The 22,482-nt window shown below is 40.6% G+C and overlaps 1 protein-coding gene across 1 annotated transcript in view; it reads right to left on the bottom strand.

Moving 5' to 3' along the window:
• Positions 1-461: 461 nt before the first annotated feature.
• Positions 462-22,482, bottom strand: part of CCDC192 (coiled-coil domain containing 192) — a gene marked incomplete at its 3' end in the record, with an annotated part of 209,699 nt that continues 187,678 nt past the window's right edge. The window contains 1 exon segment of the mRNA XM_081230460.1: positions 462-748. Coding sequence (XP_081086586.1) covers positions 462-748 — 287 coding nt within the window.

The following is a 22,482-nucleotide window of genomic DNA, read 5'->3' as shown; positions in this document are numbered from 1 at the left end:
AATCTGCTGGCAATGATTCTGCTCTCAGTACCCCAACATTCCCCAGTTTGAAGCTCACCCTCCATGACTGCTTTCTGTTCAGAGTTGAGCTGCATAATAAAATGGGATTCGTGCCACCCCTCCCTTGCAGTGTGACAAACCTCTGGTAAGAGGATAATGCTAAGTTCTTTGACCATCTCTCTAGCTTTGTGTTTTTTCCTCTCCCTCTGTTATCAGGAATGTCTGAAAACAAAGTATTCTACAGCTGTGTGGATTATGTGACAAATGTCTAAAGGGGAAACATTCAGTGTTTGCGTCTGAGGACTTCCCTTTGTTTTGTTTCCTTCCAATATGAACCTTATAGAATAGGTCAAACCCATGAACTTGAACTTGAGTTTGCCAGTGAGTCTGCTTGGGCTCTGGACTTCACCTTGACAACACTTAATAAACTTTTATTATTATTTTTTTTTTACTAAGAATCTTTAAATATCCTCGTCATAGACCACAGGAGTGACGCTATTACTAAAGAAAATTGGGGCCTCTTGTAAACATTCTGGAGAGTCTTTGACCTCTGGGAAAGGATGGGCCTCCCGCTCGGCTTCCAGCTGCTGAATCTTCCTTTCCTTTTCTTCTAAAATTTCTTCCAGCTGAGTGATCTTCTCAGTCTGATGGGAAACCTGGGTCGACAACTCCACAATCAGGTTGATTTTTCGGTCACCTTCTTCCACAGGCGGGAGACCACCATAGCACTCTTCCAGTGAGCTGTCTTCTAAAGCAAACAAGAAAAGGAAAGTCTGAACAGTTTTAATTGGATTTCCCAGAACTCAAAGAAAGGGAAGATGAAAAAGCTTCATTTCTCACATTCTTAAAAGAGAACATAGATGTTGCGTCATCTGGCCAGATATACTGAGAACGGAATCTGGACCAGTGTGGGGAAAGACTCCGGGTGCTCATGAAAAGAAATCTTAGAAGCCTCTGGAGAGGGAGGAGAATCAGTCTTTGCCAACTCTTGTTTATACGCATTTAACTTTCAATTAACCATGGGAATAAGCTGTCCTTGAAAATCCAATCTACAAACAATAGCCATCCCAGATTTCATGTTATCTCTTCTTAATAATTCTTCACAAGGGCTACAATCAAGTAGAAATACACTTCAATGTGAATTTTAATTTGACTGGGAAAAAAAAAGTTGCCATTGTCCCTTTTGGGAAAAGTGATAATGAGAAAAGACTAGTTTCTTAACCCAAGTCAGCTTTAGAGTTGGCAGGGGTGTAATTTGAGGTGGTCAGGAAAACTCTGTAGCAGGGTATAGAGATTAATTTCTTTTAGGTCTGAATACTTTTCAGCATGTCAATAAAATCACAAATGCCTCCTGAATGTAAAAACTTATCTTTATCAATTTCTATCAGCTAACCCCTCAGATAAGGATAAAGGTCTGAGTAAGGAAGGAGAGAGAGGCTGTGTCAAAGAGAGAAAAGATTAGTGACTGGCAGCAGGAAATCCTTGAAAACAAATATCACTAGACGGTCAAAAAAATTTAACTACTGAAAGGAAACCTCATTCTACTAGATTTTAGCAGTACCACCCTCCACATCACTCTCATCCTGAAATTTCTACCATTAAAATAATTTCTCTACGTTGTATAAAAGGCAGACTTCAGCTATAAAAAGTAAGGGACATCAAGGGCTTGGGTACCATGGTAGGATTAATTGAGCTAATAGCATATGAATGAACTTGACACATGGTGTCAACAGCTAATTGATGTAATTGAAGGTCCAGCCTCTACTCAAACCGCAGTGAAAGCAAACCCACAGCTGCACCTGAAAGAAGCATAACGTTAAGTCCAGGGTACAAAAGGCTGCTACTATTGTGTACCTATACACCTGTTAAAGCTGGGGCAGCTTTGTTGTGATAGCCCGTGCAGGCAGGGAGTCACCCATTTCTCAGCAAATAAAACTAATTTGTAGCCATGATTTTCTCAAGAAGTCACGGGGTGAAACCTTGAACACCACATTGCACACTGGACACAATGCTTTGGCTTCACAAAAGTGATGAGAGGAGAGATCAGGCTGTTCTCTGCTTTTAGAAATTACCATCAGCAATGTACTACATTTCAAGAATCTATGGAGAAATCTTTGTTCTGAACATATGCGATTCTAATGATAATATTTAAAGAGATGGTAGTTTGGGTATCTTTCTTAAAAAGCAATGAAAAAAATCTCAAATCGCAAAGAAGCATTTAATTTGTGCCCTCTTCAAGAGGCCTGTGCTTTCAAGCCCAGAAGAGGGAGTCCATAGGATGGGGGGCGGGGGCTTCCTCATTTGCTGATATGCTGGGCCTCACCTTTCCTTTTCTCTGACTACAGCTGTGCTGCCCAATATGGTAGCCACTCACCACATGCTGCCATTAACGAACTGAATGTGGCTGGTTTGAATTGAGATGTGCTGCAGGTATAAAATACATATTTGATTTGGAAGACAGTTTGAGAATAACGTGAGCTATCTCATTAGGATATATGTATACATATAGCTGATACACTTTGTTATACAGCAGATACATGTCTCTTTTTGAATTATGGTTTTCTCAGGGTATATGCCCAGTAGTGGGATTGCTGGGTCATATGGTAGTTCTATTTGTAGTTTTTTAAGGAACCTCCATACCGTTCTCCATAGTGGCTGTACCAATTCACATTCCCACCAGCAGTGCAAGAGTGTTCCCTTTTCTCCACACCCTCTCCAGCATTTATTGTTTCTAGATTTCTTGATGATGGCCATTCTGACTGGTGTGAGATGATATCTCATTGTAGTTTTGATTTGCATTTCTCTAATGATTAATGATGTTGAGCATTCTTTCATGTGTTTGTTGGCAGTCTGTATATCTTCTTTGGAGAAATGCCTATTTAAGTCTTCTGCCCATTTTTGGATTGGGTGGTTTGTTTTTTTGCTATTGAGCTGCATGAGCTGTTTATAAATTTTGGAGATGAATCCTTTGTCAGTTGCTTCATTTGCAAATATTTTCTCCCATTCTGAGGGCAACCTAAGTGTCCATCATTGGATGAATGGATAAAGAAGATGTGGCACATATATACAATGGAATATTACTCAGCCATAAAAAGAAACGAAACTGAGCTATTTGTAATGAGGTGGATAGACCTAGAGTCTGTCATACAGAGTGAAGTTAGTCAGAAAGAGAAAGACAAATACCGTATGCTAACACATATATACGGAATTAAAAAAAAAAAAATGTCATGAAGAACCTAGGGGCAAAACGGGAATGAAGACGCAGACCTACTTGAGAATGGACTTGAGGATATGGGGAGGGGGAAGGGTGGGCTGTGACAAGGCGAAAGAGAGGCATGGACGTGTATACACTACCAAACGTAAGGTAGATAGATAGTGGGAAGCAGCCGCAGAGCACAGGGAGATCAGCTCGGTGCTTTGTGACCGCCTGGAGGGGTGGGATGGGGAGGGTGGGAGGGAGGGAGATGCATGAGGGAAGGGATGTGGGAACAGATGTATATGTATGACTGATTCACTTTGTTATAAAGCAGAAACTAATTAAAAAAATAAATAAATAAACTTAAAAAAAAATAAAAAAAATAAAAAATTGATTATGTATTAAAATGATATATTTTAGATATACGTTGCACTAAAATATATTTTTTAAATCAATTTTACTCATTTGTTTTTACTTAAAAATGTGGCTAAGGGCCTCCCTGGTGGCGCAGTGGTTGAGAGTCCGCCTGCCGATGCAGGGGATACGGGTTCGTGCCCCGGTCTGGGAGGATCCCATATGCCGCGGAGCGGCTGGGCCCGTGAGCCATGGCCTCTGGGCCTGCGCGTCCGGAGCCTGTGCTCCGCAACGGGAGAGGCCACAACAGTGAGAGGCCCGCATACCGCAAAAAGAAAAAAAAAAAAAAAAAAATGTGGCTACTAGAAAATTTAAAGTATCATTTGTGGCTCTCATTATAGTTCTATTGGATAGTGCTGAGGTGGAGTTTCCTTTTGGATGAGCACTCTTTTTTTTTTTTAATATCTTTATTGGAGTATAGCTCCTTTACAATGGTGTGTTAGTTTCTGCTGTATAACAAAGTGTATCAGCTATATGTATACATATATCCCCATATCTCCTCCCTCTTGCGTCTCCCTCCCACCCTCCCTATCCCACCCCTCTAGGTGGTCACAAAGCACGAAGCTGATCTCCCTGTGCTATGCGGCTGCTTCCCACTAGTTATCTATTTTACATTTGGTAGTGTATATATGTCCATGCCACTCTCTCACTTCGTCCCAGCTTACCCTTCCCCCTCCTTGTGTCCTCAAGTCCATTCTCTACGTCTGTGTCTTTATTCCTGTCCTGCCCCTAGGTTCGTCAGAACAATTTTTTTTTTTAGATTCCATATATATGTTTTAGCATACAGTATTTGTTTTTCTCTTTCTGACTTACTTCACTCTGTATGACAGTCTCTAGGTCCATCCACCTCACTACAAACAACTCAATTTCGTTTCTTTTTATGGCTGAGTAATATTTCCATTGTATATATGTGCCAGTCTTCTTTATCCATTCATCTGCCAATGGACACTTAGGTTTGGATGAGCAGTCTTTGAAACACAGGTGGATGTGTTCCCTGCAGATGGCTCTAGTTAACATGTACAGTTGTTATTTGGGAGGGAGGATTGCTGGCCCTCAACTATTAGCACAGAGATCATGCCTTCTATTACTCTAGAAGGTAGAGGCATGGAAATCTGGGCTTGGGAGAATGGGTTCTTAGGGGTTGAAGTGAGTTTCAACAGGAGAGAAAAGAATAGAAGGGAAATGGCAGCAAGCGGCAGTTGGAAGATGTTACGGAAAGGAATGGCAGGCAGGATAGAGAGGGCTGGGCACTGTGAGGCTCAGGGACAGAGGGGGCATCAGAAACATCTCTCCTTGTCTATGTCTGTCAGATTCTCCTTTCTTGTTGACCTCTCCTTCAATATTTTCTTTCCCCAGTTTTCCCTCTCTTTTTAGGAGAAGTTATTTTCTACCAATTGCACAGGGAAGAAAGGAGTTTAGCATCATTCCCAAAGGCAAACTGGTTAAAAATAATTTTTTAATTTGTTTTTTTAAAAAATAACGCAATATAGGTAAGATACTTTGTTCACTGAATTCTAATGATAAAGAGGTAAAAATGTAGCAGGGTGGCCTTACATAGGCAATCACAGTCACCAGGTCTATACCCTCTGTCTCTGCCCTCTCGGAAGAGTGTAGTAGAGGGAGAAAGTAGAATGACAATGAGAGAAAGAGAGTAAGTGTGTCTTGGTTAGCTCAGGCTACCACAACAAAATACCATAGATTGGGTATCTTGAAGAACAGAAATTTATTGTCATACATCTAGAGCTTGGAAGTCCTAGATCAGGGTGCCAGTGTGGTTGGGTTCTGGTGAGGACTCTCAGCCTGACTTGCAGACAGCTGCCTTCTTGCTGTGTCTGCACATGGTAGACAAAGAGGTCACAGGTTCTTCTTATGAGGGCACTAACCTCATTCAGAGGGCCCTGCCCTCATGACATCATCTAACCTAATTACCTCCCAAAGGCACCATCTCTAAATACTAGTACATTGTGGGGTTAGGGCTTCAACATACGGATTTTTGTGGGGGACACAATTCTGCCCATAGCACAGGGAGAAGATAATTGGAAAAAGTGTAGAGAAGAAACATGAGGCTGAAAAAAGGAGAGATGGCATGAGACCTTTGATTCTACTGTAATGTTTTCATGTATTACATGAAAATGCCGATAAGGAGACAAGCTAAAGAATGGGTGCACCAAAAAGGAGATTTCTCATACAAGTATATTTTACCATTAAATGATCTCTTTACACATATAAGAAAAACATTTTCTGTTTCTAAACACATATGAATAATAAAAGTGTTTTAAACTTTTCAATAAAGTGGGGGACTCCAGGATTCACATCCTATTTGTATTAGAAATAGTCCAAGGCCACTCCAGTAAGTTTTTCAGACTCTACCACTAACCTTCACATAATCTGGTCTGCACTGCTCTTCCCTACTCCAAACTCCCTCATCTTTAATAGGAAGGGATGTGTGTCCCTAAAGTCCTGACAACTCTACATGCCCCCAGATCTCAAACACCTGTTGTCTTCCATGGCCTTTTGCTAGAAGCTCAGATAGTCTTGCCAAGGCCATGGCTGCCTGAGATGTGGAGGATTCTGTCTGCTGACCAGATAATCTCAGGTTTAACCTTATACCCAGAGGCAGTAGGAGATCCAGAGACAAGAGAGAATCTTCTCTCTGTCAGACAGAGGGGGCAAACCTGACTAGCGACAGTCAGGGTATGACGTCATCACAATTGCTACTATTGTAGAGGTTTTTACAAGCATACATTATTTTTCAGGATTTCCCCTCTTTCTGCCTTACAAAGGTGGGAAGCAGGAGTGAGACTGCGGGTTTAGGGTCACGGCAAAGAGGAGGCAGGAGAAGGGATGGTGATAGTTGTGCAGGTTTAGAAAGAGGACAGACAATAGGAACCTTCTTCTTCCAGCTGGGCCAAGCTACATTCAAGTTTCTGTGTCACCCTTGAAGGACAAAATGCCTTTGGCCACTTCCAGCTTCCCATTCTTTAGTCCCTCAAAACCTTCATGCTCTTAGCCAAGGGTCACATGAGAGTCATGTCAAAAATGACTAAATTGACAACAGCAGAGGTAATTGTACTTTGAGAAGCTGAGGGACTTAAAGTTGGAATGTGCCCTTTGGAGGTGCTCTGATCTCACCTGTACAGGAATTATTTCTGCAGCATCCCTAAATGATGATTTTCTAAGTGGCTTGCAGACATTGGTGTCCCTCAAGCTCTTCCTGGGTCAGCTGCCAATTGTAATCAAAGAATGAAATTTGCATTTTGCCACAAGTGCAGCTGCCTGTTGTTATAGAGCTATCTGACAGGTGGAAGGCTGTCATGGACAGACTGGAGGAGAGCAGGGTACAGCTTACAGCTAATCAGAGGAAAGAGGTTTAGTGTGAAAAGTGGCCAATAAATGGCTGGAAAGCTTTTTTAAATTTTTATAAATATTTCTTTCTAAAAAGGGGTATTCCCCTTTCGATCCCTTTACTGATGTCACCACCCAAAAATGTTCATTGAACAGAGAAACGCTGAGAATCACTGATCGAGCATCTGATTCCAATACCTCTAACAGTGGGAAACACACTTCTTCCCAGTTAGATCTCAAGCATCCTTCATGGTCATCTTTTTCATTCATTCATTCATTCATTCATTCATTCAATAATTAGTTCGGTAACTGGGATCCTGCACATAGAGAATAAATCAGATGCCTGCTGGCTCCAGTCACAGTTCCACAGTTGGGTAGGAGAGGCTACACTGAGTTAGGCCCTAGAGGACACACAGGATTTAGCTTAAACAAGCACCTCCACTGGGTACTCACCTATGGACATTTACTTTTCTCTCTGCCTTTCAAGCTGACTGCTGAGGCTGCTAAGTATTTACTCAATAAGAAAGACTCCCACTGGTGAGGTGATTAAATACCTCGCTCCCTCAGAGGCACCCAGGATTACTGTTTGGCCTAAAAGACTATGTCAGCTTCCTCCTCTGCTCAAATGCTCATCACTCTAACTCACCTTCATGCTGGTTTTGAAAGCTGTGTATATTTCACAGTAACCACAAGGGAGTCCAATTTCATCTGTTGCCATACTTGGACTTGAAAATTGGCACATCCTTGTAAATATATCCCTCTTTTTACTTGGATAAAATCCAAAATGACAAAAACCTTCCTAATTTTCTATCCTTCTCTAGACTGTTGCAATGAACATTTGAGAATGGTAATTCTCTGCAATAAAATGATTCACTTACATTTTGCATTCTTGTAGCACAAATGTTTTACCTCTTGAAAATCAGGTTTGTCTTACATCCTGCAGACTTGTGTATCCCCCTCCATCAATGTTTTTATTTGAACACTTAGAATACATTTGAAGTTGGCAAATTTGTTGACTTGGGAAAAAACCAAGTAGCATTATAAGAACAGATTTACCTGGCAAATAAGTTTAGTCAGTTAAAATAATTAAAAATCAGCCTGATATTTGCTAGGAAGTTTTGATATGTATCACAAAACTCCCCATATCATAATGATGACCTGTCTTATAACAGGATTGTGTTTTAGAGGAAAAATTTGAGGTGCAATTGTAGACTGGAGCAAATAGACATTTTCACCCAGCAACAGCCCAACAGTCCCATACCTAAGAGCTTAAAAATATCTGTCTGTTTTAATAAGTGCTTTGGAAGGACAACATACTTAGTTGAAACCTTGATGGAAAGGCTGTAGCCCTGATGATATGGGGAAGTGCTCCGGAGAGCAAAGGGATCAGAGAGCCTATAGAACACTTGATGAAAAAAAAAAAAAAAAACCACTTAGGAAAAGCAAGGAGTGAGACAGACTGTGTAGGAAGCACTTGTTACTTCAAGTTCCTTGGTCTCAAGCAGATGCTGTTCCTGCGCCAGTCCCCAAGCCAGCATGTGGGGTCTGCTGATATGGATGCTTTGAGGACTTGTTTAGTGTTTGGGTACCAGGTAGAATGAAAAGCACTACTCACTAACCACTAGTGTCACTCCTGTGCTGGCAGGATGCTCTCACCGTGAGACATGTGTGGGAGCCAAGCAGGCCGAAGGAACTGCAGATTCCCAGTCTCCTTCCTTTGTCACTCTGAAGCATAAACACACTGTGATCTCCATGCTTAGCATTTATGGAAATGGTTAATGGTCTCTCACCCAGAACATGTAGTTGAAGTATTGCAATAGCTTCATATCTGGCCACACTGCTTCTGCTACTGCCCTTTCAGTCTGCCTTCAACTCTGCCCAGAGAGGTTCCATTAAAACATAGGTTCGGTATAAACACTCTCTTGTCCAAAATTCTTCAATAGTTTTTCATTTCATGTAGACTAAAAACCCAAGTGCTCACACCGACCCGTGTGATCTGGCCCCTCTGTGCCTCGCTGACACACCTCCTATACACCCTCCTCTCCTCATTCACCCTGCTACATTCCCACCAACATCTTCGCTATTCCTACCAGACCCAGCATATTCCCACCCCAGGGCCTTTGCATTTGCTCTTTCCTCTGCCTGATAATTGTACCCCTGATCTACACATGGCCAGTTCCCTCAATTCCTTCAGGTCTTTCCTCTCCAAAGTCACCTTCATATAATGAAGCCTTCCCTGGCCATTGTGTCTGAAATTTCAACCCAACCCCCATTGCTGAACACTTCAAATCCCTGTTCCCCACTTTGGTTTTACTGACAGGCTACATCTGACTACTCTATATTATATTTTTATCTTGTCGCTAGTCTCTCTTCTCCACTAGAATAAAAGCTCGGTGAGGGCAGAGTAGCTTCACTACTGCATCCTCTTTTCCTGAAACAGCCTTGGCCCATAGTAGATACTCATTTGTTAAGTGAATAAATGAATGAAAGTTAAGTGCATAAATGATACAAAATCACCATGGCAATGATCAGTCCAGAGGTTTCAATTTGTATATCACTAGGCTGGTCCCTCCGTTTTTTCACCAGGCACATTTTTTCTTCAAACAAAATTTTTCACTACTGCAATTTTTAAACAAAATAAGCTGTTATGATTGTACAACATTGCAATTAACTTTTCCGAGTTTAATTTTTTTTTAATAGAAAAGTGGAAAAGTTAGAGTAGATCTCTTCCAGATCTATGGCTTAGATTCTATAAGCTATAAAAATGGTTTTCTGAGTTGTCCACTCATCTGCAGAATCTGGATACCTCTTCCCAAGAAGGATTTGACCAGCGCTGCAAATGACATACTATTACAAAAAGAAACCTGGAAAGGCAAGATTATTTACAACTAGAGTCAAAAGAATATCCTGCAAGCATGGCTTGAACATGACCTTTACCCTGAAAAAGCAAACAGGAAACAAATGGCCAAGGAAATTGGCATTCCAGAATTAAGAATTCAGATTTGGTTTAAAAACCACAGAGCAAGACAGAGACGATTGGGGTTCAGTTTCTCCTTAGGAGAAGACCAAATCCATGGACAGAACCAGCCTCAGCCTTATACTCAAGAATACTTACCAAAAGGAGCCACACGAGACCAGACATCCGTCCCAAGATCTCAATCAAACATTCTAGTTCAAGCCTTCAAGAGGAACCAGTTCCTTGATACTGCAAACAGGAAAACACTAGCCAAACAGGCATTCCAGAATCGAAAATTCAAATGTGGTTTCAGGACCCAAGATCTCTGTACCCTGGGCAGAGCAGAAGTGAGCCTGTGAATTCCTTGGTAGATGGCCCAAATGGGAGACCTGGTCTGACAGCTCTGCAGCACGAAATTAACCTGTGCACTCTCCCAGGCAGATCTCATCATTTTCCTTCCTCCAGTTCTTTCAGCAGGAACCAACCATTCCTACCTTTCTCCCATCCCACGTATCCTCTGTCCCTTGTGTGATCCAAAGACAAAGTGTCATGATGCAGCCCATGCAGGCTGTGCAGGTAGGAGAGAACTCTCCTCTACTCTAATACTTGGGAATTACGTGCCAGTACTGCTGACTATAGGAGGAGACCCAGATACTCAGTGTCCTTTCTGGCCCCAATACCAAGAAGAACACCAGGATCACCAAGAACAGACTGACATGGGACTACTGCAGTTGGAAGACTATTCTCAGCCTCAAGCTGAGCACAAAAAACAACCACCACAGGATCTGGGCCAGGTGGACCTATCTTACTTTCTGCAGTGGTGGAATGAGTGCTGCCAGGCTCTGATTGCAGAGTAGGATCCTCAAAAAGGGACCCACTGAGACAGACTGGTGGTCACAGCACACAGAGTCATGCCCTCAGCCAACAGCACCAGCAGTGTATAGAAACCTCAAGAAGCCTTCAGGTCAACTCCTGCCATCCACAGATTGTCAGTAAAAGGTACAAACGTTTTTTAATCTTGATCCCCAGGAAGAGGACCCTCCAGGCTTTTCAGGCTCTTCTGAACACTGGGCAAAGCTCACCAGGGCTTGGGCTTCAGGAGGAAGAAAATAGCCTTCTGAACCTGATCCAGGCCTCCTTTTTTTTTTTTTTTTTTGATGCAGATCAGAGCAATTTAAAGAACAATGAATAAGGAAATCACCCTGTCAGGGGCAAAACTAAAGCAGGGGAAAGGAAAAACCACTTGGAAACCAACATGGAGGTTGTTTTTCTTGTGGGCAGTGGTTACCTTCTGTACTCCACTAAGTGAAGGATTGTTTCCAAGCTCCACACTGCTTCTGGAAGCACCATGGGCACTAGGTGGTGGACATGTCTGCTGAATTCTTGCAGAGAAAAAGTATTTTACTGACAAATATGACCTTCTGTCTGTAGTCACCACGTCCCCCACAGTCTGGAAAATCCATGAACTGTAACCTAACTCAGGCAAGAACAGATCTCTGAGGAACATATTAGAACTTCTTTCCCTCCTGGCATCATGAGAGGGCAAACTTGAAATTAGTTCACTGTGTAGAAAATGAAGGGATGCTGTACTTCCTGATGATGTGAGCTCATAAAAGTGAGCTTTTCCCCAAAGCTCCGAGAGTTTAAATTGCGAACTAGATACTACCTCAGCATCCATCATTAAGGGAATGATTAAATGGATTAGGACAAATCCATAATACTGAGTAATCTTCACTTGCAAGTGTATTTTTACTTTGATTATTTAAAACATACAAAAATTACAAGGAAATTATAATAGCAATACCATATCATCACTGAACATAGTCTAATGATGCTAATATTTCCACATTTTTAGTTTTTTGTATATATTTGCATATATATATATGTCCATAAGATTTCTCCTCTTATTATAAATACATTATATATTAATCTAAAACCTGGGATAACCATTCTCATTCTCAGTCTTGTCCCTTTTGAAAAGGTAAATTCTGAAAACAGATTTTGGTATATGTGGGTTTACCTTAGCAATAAAAATGTCTTTAAAAAAAAATGGTTTTCCAAGTTGGCACCTGGCAAGCCCTGTCAATATGGAGAATCCAGGGCCTCACTGCTGAAATTCTGCTCAGGTGAATCTAGGAGGATATTTGGGAATCTATATTTTTACGAAGCTCCCTGAGTAATTCTGATGGTCAGCTGGTTTTCGCACTTGAATTTCTGCTGACCTACAGTAGACATGGCGAACAAAGCTTTTGGTGAAATCCTAAGAGGCAGGCCAGGAGTCCCCTAGGCAAGCCCCTTCTTGACAAGGCTGCTGTGCACACAGCTAGAGGAGAGAGGTCACATCTGATGTGCTCTTTGTGTTTCTCCCTGTTTACCCTAAAGGGCTCTGCCTACAAATGTAACTAGCTGACCCAGTGCATCCGTGGTCCTCACAGCCCTGCTCCTCCTCTAATTGTCTTAAATCTCATCTTGCCCATTCTAACATGGCTAAATTATCTCCAAAATACCCAGAGAAAATGGTGAGTGTTTGGGAGTTTTTGTTTTTGCTTCTGTTTCCCAGGGCATGGAAGGATCCATTTCCTCAAAAGCTGATCTGGAGAGGAGTCTCTCTTTTCCTTCCCATGAGGAGTGAGTGGGAGGGGGAGTGAGTCAGAGGAAGGGAAGGGAAGGGAAGGGAAAGATCTAACCTTGGGGTGGAAGCATGGTGACCTCCAGCTTCCATAAGTGTTTAACAGCCACCATGGCCATATAGGGAGCAAGTGAATCCCCTCTGCAGATCTGAATCCAGGGTTTTCTTCTTGGAGCTTGCTGGAGTCGTGATATGTCCAAGAAAACTGATAAGAACATTGTTGCAGAAAGACATGTGAATATCTTGGCACTAGCTTGGGAGGTGAGGGAGAGTTGTTTGTATAGGGAAGCAAGTGAGGACGTCTCAAAGATGGTGCCACAAAATGAATATAGGCTGGGTCATGATGGAGGGGGGAACACCCAGTGGCCAGAAATTGCTGGGTGGGCAGAATGCAGTGCTGTGTTCCACCTCCTATCTACACCAGTAGGGCAAAGGTTTTACTAGGGTGAGGGTAGGACAGCATAAGTTAACTTACTCCATCACTCCCTTTCAGGGCATGGTTCCTTCCCACCCACTTCAGGGTCTCAGATCACAGCAGACTATTCTACAGAGGGGTTCTTTGATAAGACACATGAGCATTGTCAGCATAACAGTGCACCTGAGTTATGCCAAGAGGAAATCAATCTAAGCAGAAGAAAGGTGTTTTGGAATCTCTCTCACCTCTTCCTATGAGCAGACCTGAAGTCCCCTCCCATAGGTCTGGCTCCTCAGAAGAGAATAATGGATGAACACAATGACTGACAGCCTGGCCAGAGGCTGAAAGGTAAATATGGCTCCTGGTAGGGAAACAGAAAATTCAAGGGAACGGGAGACCCAGGAGTTTGGGAGAAAGGAAGAAAAGGAAGAGACAATAGATGAAGGATAATTTCTATGCTTATCTGAAGTGGAATCCATATGGATTCTACTGAAGTGAATCCGTATGGACTGAAAGTCACTTGGAGGAATAAAATAAAGATGATTTCCATCATTTGAACCACGTGTTGCACTAGAGTGACCAGCAGTGAGACTTTCCTGCTTTTCTTCCTGGGTGAACAGGGGTTATATGAGCCTAAGTCCTAATCACATGAGGAAGGCCAATTTACTTTGTTTGTGTTAATTTCAAAAGATAATATAGTTTCTGGTGTTGTATGGCATTGAGAAATAAAATGATGCTGTAGTAATAATAGTATTGGCAGGGTTATTTTTTGCTAATGAAAATTAGCTGTGGAGAAAGATGGGATAAAGGAGTCGTCATTTTTGTTGACCAGGACTTTGCTTGTGTAAACTATGTAGGGGAACGGGGTTTGTGGAGAGGAGGTAGAAGTCATTTTAGTGTCACTGACTTGACACTGCCATTACATGTCTGTGACAACAGGACCCTTGGGTGCAATCATTTTCCTGTGCAAAATTTTGAGTGACTTGTACAGCTCTGCTTCACAACACACAGCTCTCTTTCTTCCCTCTCACCTTGCCCCTCATTTTCTTCCTTTTGATTGATTAGCCCTGGGATGACTGTGATGGCACCATTGAATTCTTCCAGTCCCCTAGATACAGTGCTAGGTCTGGACTCAGTACTTCTTGACTGGAGTTAAGGAATCTATTCATAAGGTGTAATAAATTGCAAAAAAAGACTACAGTGGCAAAGACTCTCTCTCTCCTTGACCAAACTTTAGTCAGTCTCCTCTGGGCCGTTTTCTTGACTAGACCTCATCCTTGAGCCTTGTCCTCAAGAATCCAGTTGTAGCAAGACTCCTGCTAAGTTACTTTAGCAAGAATCTCCCATCCTTGGCATCTGATCACCCTCAATTTCTGATCGGATTCCTTATCCTCCTCCACCCCAGGTGATATCTGGTGAGTAATGAGAGAAATCCATCCATTATCGGAGGCCCAGAAGCTGCTTAGCCAGGGGACTTGGATTTCAACTCAGGGAAACTCAGGGTCCCCAAATGGATAGAGGTCTGGATTCCAGGCCCTCCTGTATCCTATGGAATCTTATGCCATTGTTAGTCCCTCTTCCTTGTAAATGTTAACTTTTTACTGGCTCCAAGCGATTAGCATTTAAATGTAACCAGTTGCTACCATATTAGAAAAGAAATGAAATCTTTTTACTACTTGAAGCCTCTTCAGCTGTTGCTCTACCACTGTATTACCCTTCACAGATACATCTCTTGGAAAGGTTGTCTATATTGTGACTCCCTTTCCGCATACCTGCCTCATGTTAACGCATTAAAAGCACTCTAGCTTTTGCTTTTAATGACATTACTAAGCTAGGATTTGCTGAAGTTACTAATGTCACTGAATCCAATGGACTTGCTTCAGTGTTCATCTTGAATGACCTCTGAGCACTTGCCACTGTTGACAGCACCCCTTAAAACACTCTTCACTTGACTTCTATAATATGATGCTCTGTTTTCCTCCAAACTTTCTGAATACACCTTTGGTCTCATTTTGTGGGCTCCTCCTCAGAGCAATTACTGCAGGGAGATCCTTACATTCCTGGTCTTAAACTTTCTTCTTTCTCTCTATAGATAATTTCATTTACTCCTGTGGCCATGGTTGTAATCTATTTGTGTGAATGATGCCCAAATTTACAACACTAGGTCACCCATGAGCTCTGGACCTTGGACTCCTCTCTTGAGATATCTCATAAACATCTCAGATAAAATGTCCCCAGCTGAACTCGTTATCTAACGTACAAAACTGATCTCCTTCCAGTATTTCCTAGCTGAGTAAAATGGCATCACCATGCATCTACTTGCTAAGGACGTAAACCTGAGAGTTACTTTAGATTTCTCCTTTACTCCCATCCTCTTCCATCCATCTTGTCACAAAGTCCTGTAGATTCAAACCTCTAAATAATGCTTAACTCTGTCTGATTGTCTCCATACCCATGAGGTCAGGCAAGACGCTCCTGCAACATCTTTCACCTCTGTGGCCTTGTAATTCTTATTCAAAAATTATTTTTTAAATCTCTGTGAGGTACTATTTTATCAAGGACTTTTCCAAACTCCACTATTTGCCCCTCAGTTATAGTCCTTTATGGACAAAAGGAACTAACAAGCTGCTGGGGACAGCTTATCAGGTGATACATATGGGCTTTAGAGTGGTACACCTAAGCACTTGGACATTTATTGCTGGAATCTACAGGGTCCAATTAAGAAGAGACCAAGTGAAAAGTGCATTTTAGGGAATGAACCATAAAAGTGGTTTAAGTGCATGAGAAGCAATAGTAGAATTGAAATGGGTAAGAAAATATCAAAGGAGGGAGGCCCTTGTACACTTGAGAGGAATAACAGAAACAAATGCTTATCAGTCTTACCTCCTATACAAGTAATTGTACCTACCTTTATTTTTATTAACTTTTTCACTTTCATTTTGTGCAATTGGTGTTAGTTTAAATTTCACAGAAATTAGACAATAGTAAGTTATTAACAGTTAACGGTACCTGACTCAGGGATGAGTGGGGACCAGGCGTGCCTCTGTTAAGTTAAACTGGCAGCATAAAAATGCCCTGTTCCTGAGGACAGCCTGTGGAGCATGATTCTTTCAATTCCTCCTCCCAGTGGAATGCCATTCCAATTTTATCAGCTTGATTTTATTTTTTTGAAATTTCAAGATGTAATTTCATCTTGAAATTACAAAAGATAATTCAAAAGCGATGGAGAAATTCCCCAAGAGGGAACTCAAACAAGCTGTTCTTTATTTAGGAAACTTCTGATATTTCGTGCAAATTCATAGATGTTTTCTCATTAGTCACCTACGCTGTCATGTAAATTATATGCCTTGAGAACATGATCAAAGCTAATGGTAAAGGAGTTATTTTCAGGTTGGGCTTAAGTCCAAGGCACTTTAGAGAAGCACAGAAAATTGTCTAGGAGACAAGTGAAACACTTAGCAAAATGCTTCCATCCTGATACTAGGAAATTTTGTATGTATTTTGGATGTATTGTACATAAACTTGGGAAAAATAATATTTATAATTTTTAGAGATGTCAGAGAACTTCCATAACTATGATTTCACTTTTTTCTTTTTTCCATAGCCCCCTCCTCCATACTTGTAAGAGAAGGAAAAGGGGGGGAGGGAAGGGAAGTGGGGAAAGAATGAACATTTACGGAGCACTTACTTTATGTCATTTTACTAAGCACTTGTTTAGCAATCATAACAAAGCAGAGTAAATCTTTATGTTTTGTTTCTGTTATTATGACTGATGCCACTAGAATCCTTATATAGGACCAGATCTGAAATATGCAGGCCACTTTTCAATTTCATCACTCCACTCCACCTCTGCTGTCAGGTATTCATGTAAATCCATGCAAGCCTTGGCCCATTAGCATATCCTCCTGATCTGGGGTCACAACATGTCCATAGGGGTCATTTACTGAGCACTTCTCAGTTGATTATGGAATATTCCTGGCTTTACAAGAATAAAATAACAAGCCAGGTGTCTCGTTCTTTTTTGTTTTCATCTATTATTAATTTCTGATCAGAAAAATGCTAAGATAACAGGAATCCTAGGAATTGGCAGCAGGATTACCATTAAGACTTGTGGGCATTTGTTCTGGCCACTTTCCAAGATGACCCTCCCAGTGTCCCTAGGTGCTAACCACCTGGATAAACAAATGCTTAGTGACACGTTCTTTTTCAGCAGGCCAAGTTCTCATTTTGTCTCTGGTTTAAGATATAGAAATTATTTAAATTTAATCTGTATTATGTATTATTTGGTAACTTCTATTCTTTAAACCACTTAAATTGAACCTTCAAATGAGAAAATGTGCCTAAAATTGTAAAAGTTTCTATTTTTTTAAAGACTCAGATTGGATTTAGTCAATCGTGTAAGGTGATTTTTACTTGAGATTAGCTTCAAAGAATCAATATCATCTGTGAATATATCAGTCAGGGTGATTTCAGCTCGGAATAACAGGACATGTGACTTGCAGCAACTTAGACAATGGGGAGTTTATTGCACGTAAGGTGAAGTCTGGGGAATTCCAAAGTTAGCTCATTCTGTGGCTCACAGAAGCCAGGTTGGCTTCTCCTAGATTCTCTTGTTTCTCCCTCCTATTTGCAAGGTGGCTGTTCTTTACAGGGCATTGTCTAAAAGTTGGAAGACAAAGGAAAGTCTTATCTTTTTAAGAGTTAGGAAATCTTCCATGTTGCCCACAGCAGATTTACCTTACGTGTCTTTGTCTATGATCATATCACATTCCTAAAGCAGCCCTTGATGCAGAAATAGAATCCCCGTGATTGGTTAAGACTAATAAACATTAACATTTTAGGGTGGATGGGGAGGACCTTTGAAACACATTATCTACCTAAATTACTAATAAAACTGGGATTCCATTAAGAAGGAAGAAGAATAATGTTTTTTGTTTTTTTTTTGATGTGTGTAGGTGACTAATAGTGTCTGTCATAGTGAATAAAATTGTTATACAAAATGCCAATAGTAATGTGGCATTCAGTACTATTTTTATTGCAAAAAACCTGAAAGCCCAACTCTAACTGGCTTACGTAATAGAAGGAATGTATTGAGATAGGACTAATTTCAGGCAAGACTTAAACTAATAGTCCCAGGAATGTGACTGGAGATCTTTTGGCCTCTCTGCTTTTGCTTTATAATGTCAACTTCTTCCTAAGCCTGGTAGTATTCTGGTAGCCAGATGATTGCCACTGTCTTCCAGGGATAAACCTCCTTCTGTCTAATGTCAAAGAGAGCATCTACCTGTATCAACACAGAAAAGTAGGAGGATTTTCTTTCCCATAAGCCTCAGCAAATATCCCTCACTGGCTCATATTTGATTACAAAAAGCTCATCTCTGAACCAGTGGGTGAGCGGTACAATTGACTTTTAAGCTTATAACATTGTAATGCATTTAAAGCAACACAATTTATGACTGATTTTCTGACAGAAGTGAAAGGAAGTGAGGCAGACCAGCAAATGAATGAATGAATAATGAGGAAATAAAGACCTTTCCCAATTATTATGAGTTTCATATTGCAGCTATTTCCCTAGCAAGAGTTCCAATAAATTAAATAATCATTGTCTGGAAGACAGCTTAAAATAAAGCAAATCGTAAAAATCAGATTTATAGGAAACATCTAGTAATAGCCACACCAGTATTAAAATTCTAGCAGAATAAGAAACTGGTTGTTTTGGATGGAATTTATTGGTTTTGAAAAAGATGAAGTTATTCATGGTGACATTTTGATATTGGGGAAATTGAGTTAATTATTCTTTGACTGAAGAACTCATGCAGAATTAGTTTAGGTTCAAATTTGGCTTGGACAGAAATAGTCACAGATGTAGAGAACAAACTTATGATTACCAAGGTTGGGGGGGGCAGTGGGATGAACTGGGAGACTGGGGTTGACATGTATACTCTACTATGTATAAACTAGAGAACTAATGAGAGCCTGCTGTACAGCACAGGGAACTCTACTCAGTGCTCTGTGGTGACCTAAATGGGAAGGCAATCTAAAAAAGAGGGGATATGTGTATACGTATAACTGATTCACTTTGCTGTACAGCAGAAACTAACACGACATTGTAAAGCAACTGTACTCCAATAATATAAATAAGTAAACAAGTAATAAATAAAAATATCCTTCTCCCCCCAAAAAACCATATTTGGCTTTGATATTTGTTTATCATTTGAAGAGACTTTTAAAATCTAAATAAATAAGAAATCTTTTTAGTGGCATGTACTTTTTAGCACACAGTGATGTTTAATGTCAGGAATGTCAACATTTCTAAAATGTCTACTATATACATCACAGACTAGAAAAAATATATATTTGTACATTCTAAAATATACCCTTGGATAAATTAATAGTGTGTAAGAGCCAAAAAGTGAATTTTATGATTCAGCATGGAAAGAGAGGGCAGCTCCCAAAAGATGCACAGGGAGGGAGGGAGGGCTCAGGGCCTACACTACTTGGGTGGCCACTGCAATAATTTCCTAAAATCTTGGACAAATCAGCCTCTCTGTGTGTCAGCTTCTTCATTTATAAAACAAAAATGTCAGTCTATATAATCAATGAAAAACTCTCCTGACTCTAGGATTCTATGATTGTATTAGGGACTTTGGACTTCTGGGCATATATTCTAAACTATTTTGGCACTTAATGTGCTGTTAGTTTACAAGTTGGTGTTTAAGTTTCTTAAACCTGGTATAACAGCCCATTCTACATCTATATTCCTCAGTAGTGGGTACATGGTAAGTGCCAGATCTTGTTGCATGAAATTGGAGGCGACGATGGTGATTATGACTCAATCTTCTTTGGCAGATGAATGGTAGGAGTGAATGGCTTATTTAGTATCTCCCTCCTTAATTAGTAGCCCCCCAAACTACTTGTCAATCTTCTCCTACAGAAAAACAGCCAAAGGGTGAGCAGAAATAACATGAGTAATACTTCTTTAGTTTTTTTCAGCTGCCTGGAATTTATGAACCCTATTGATGATAAACCACAAAGTTACATATTTACATATGAATATGAGTCTCCCATATGGGGGAAATAAGAAAATTGCCAAGGAAGAATTTCAATGAAAATTGAAAACTAAATTCTTAAAAATGATTCTATGTTAATGGCTGGTTTAATAAATGTTTGTAAAGCCAATAGGACAGCTTAAATCTTCAAATTATCATCTCGCGGCAGGGATGGTATAGGAGTGCAGGCGTGTGTATCTCTGCATGTGTACGCATATGTCTGTGTGGTCCAAGAATATCCAGAGAAGTAGATAATGTGAAACAGGAAGAAATAGGGTAAATGATTACTATTCAATGGGGAGTCCTTTGTCTGCACTTACCCCACCTGAAAGCTGCACTCTCTGTCAAGATAGCCCATCTGGCCCCTGCAGTACAGAATAGATAGAAGTACAGAGGGACAAAGGGAGAGAAGGAAGGGGAGAGGGAGAGGGAGATCTAGCATGGCACCATAGAAGAGGGAAAAACTATAAGAATGAGCAGTTATGGGTAATTTTGCAGAGGATGCTTTGGAAAAAAGTGACTCTCTAAAGTCCCAGCACTGTCCTATACAGTAGCAAAGTAGAATCTGCTATAGAACTTCAATGAAATAAACTTTGTGCTTTAAGAGAGAACTTTGAACAACTGCAGATAGACAGACTGAGAATTCTCTGTGTGAGTACAGAAGCCCTGAAAAAAGTGATTCTACCATTTAAGTCTGAAACTAGAACAGTGCAAGACATAGGAGAATCCTGTGGAGCCATGGCAATGGTGCAAAATATGGCCAGGGCCAGGAAGGAATTGTTTTTTCATCCACAAATTCCTTAATGAATAGGATTGAAAATTAATCGGAGAAACTGAACAGTTTGCTCAAGGTAAATTTTAGAAAACTGTATATAGTATGGCTTATAGGATGGTTTCTGGCACTCCCAATCCTTTCATCTTTACAAAGTTCTGAGTCAAGGAACTCTTCAGATGTTGTCAGAGACAGGCATGGAAACCAGGTGGAAGCACCTGACTGTAGCAATCCAGTATTTGGAGTGGTAAAACTGGATAGGCAGCACCCTTTCCCAAATGCTGCTTGTGTGAGGCCTGATGCTATCTGGATGTGTCACACATTCCATGTGCATATGTACACTGTAAATACATATACGTATCAGCATGGCCAGGAGTCAGTGGAGCCCAGCTAAAATAATATCTACATTCAACCAAATGCAAAGTGGTTTACCTCCCATCCATTAATGCTATACTTTTATATAAAAACCAATCAACAGGGCTTCCCTGGTGGCACAGTGGTTGAGAGTCCGCCTGCCGATGCAGGGGACATGGGTTCGTGCCCTGGTCTGGGAAGATCCCACATACCAAGGAGCGGCTAGGCCTGCGCGTCCAGAGCCTGTGCTCCACAACGGGAGAGACCACAACAGTGAGAGACCCGCATACCACAAAAACAAAAAACAAAAAAACCAATCAACATAAAGTTTTGATCACATTAAAAATTCTAATGAATTAACATCAATGAAGAGAAAAATGTAAATAAATGGAATAATACAAGTTATCATTTTGGAGTGGGATTCATTTGGTTTGGGGGGTTTTGGAGATTTGAACTCATTGATTCATCTAACAAAGTGCCTATTATACACAAACCTCTAAGATAGGCCTTAGGGATAAAACAGTGACTAGAAATCAGTCTCTACCTTCAAGGAAAAATGTAAATGCTCAATTCCTCTTACATTACTCACAGTAAACTTGTTTGTGTCAATAATCTGTTAACTGACTCAGTTTCAAGATAAAGAATTACAAATGCCCTAATACAAAAGACATTTCAGCATGAAAGCAAGCATCTTGAGAAATATAGTAACTTTAAATGTAAAATACACCCCTTAGTTTCCTACAGGTGAGAGGAATGTGAATAGAATGATATATAAGAACTGTCTTCTTTGTGTAGAATATAAAACTGTAGTATAAATATTCAGAGAAGGGAACAATCTGTTTTCAAATTAGGGCCCCTCAGATCATTTGTTCTGTGTGCTGTGCAGGGTTACTTAAATTTTCTGTGCTTCAGTTTCTTCATTTGTAACTAGGCCTATCAATACATCAACACAGTATCTCATAGAATTATAAGAGACTTATGTGGGTTAATTCATGTTGAAATCTTAGAATAATGCCTGGCACATGTGCAAGAAATGTTAACTATCATTATTAATGTCTACCTACTGTTTCTAATCACATTCCCCAAATCAAAGTTCACCATCTTCCTGTAAATCACTTGATGTTTCTATTTAGCAGAATGGTCAAGTAGAAGTTTTCATTTGTACAGTTTCACAATCCCATAGCTCTATTTCCAAAATCCTAAAAGCTCTGGAAAATGAAAGTTTTTCATAGCTCACCTGGTGGCAAAATCTCACCTACCTGATCTGAATTCACCTGGCAGCAAAATCTGATCTGAACTGATAGGAAGCTATTTATAGTATTTATACATCCCATTCAGTGTAAATATTATTA

Source organism: Mesoplodon bidens (genome assembly GCF_964165515.1).
Source record: "Mesoplodon bidens genome assembly, chromosome: 4".
In the NCBI taxonomy this organism is placed as follows: Eukaryota; Metazoa; Chordata; class Mammalia; order Artiodactyla; family Ziphiidae; genus Mesoplodon; species Mesoplodon bidens.
Note: the sequence above shows the minus strand (reverse complement) of the source record. Positions and strands in the feature narration are given on the sequence as shown.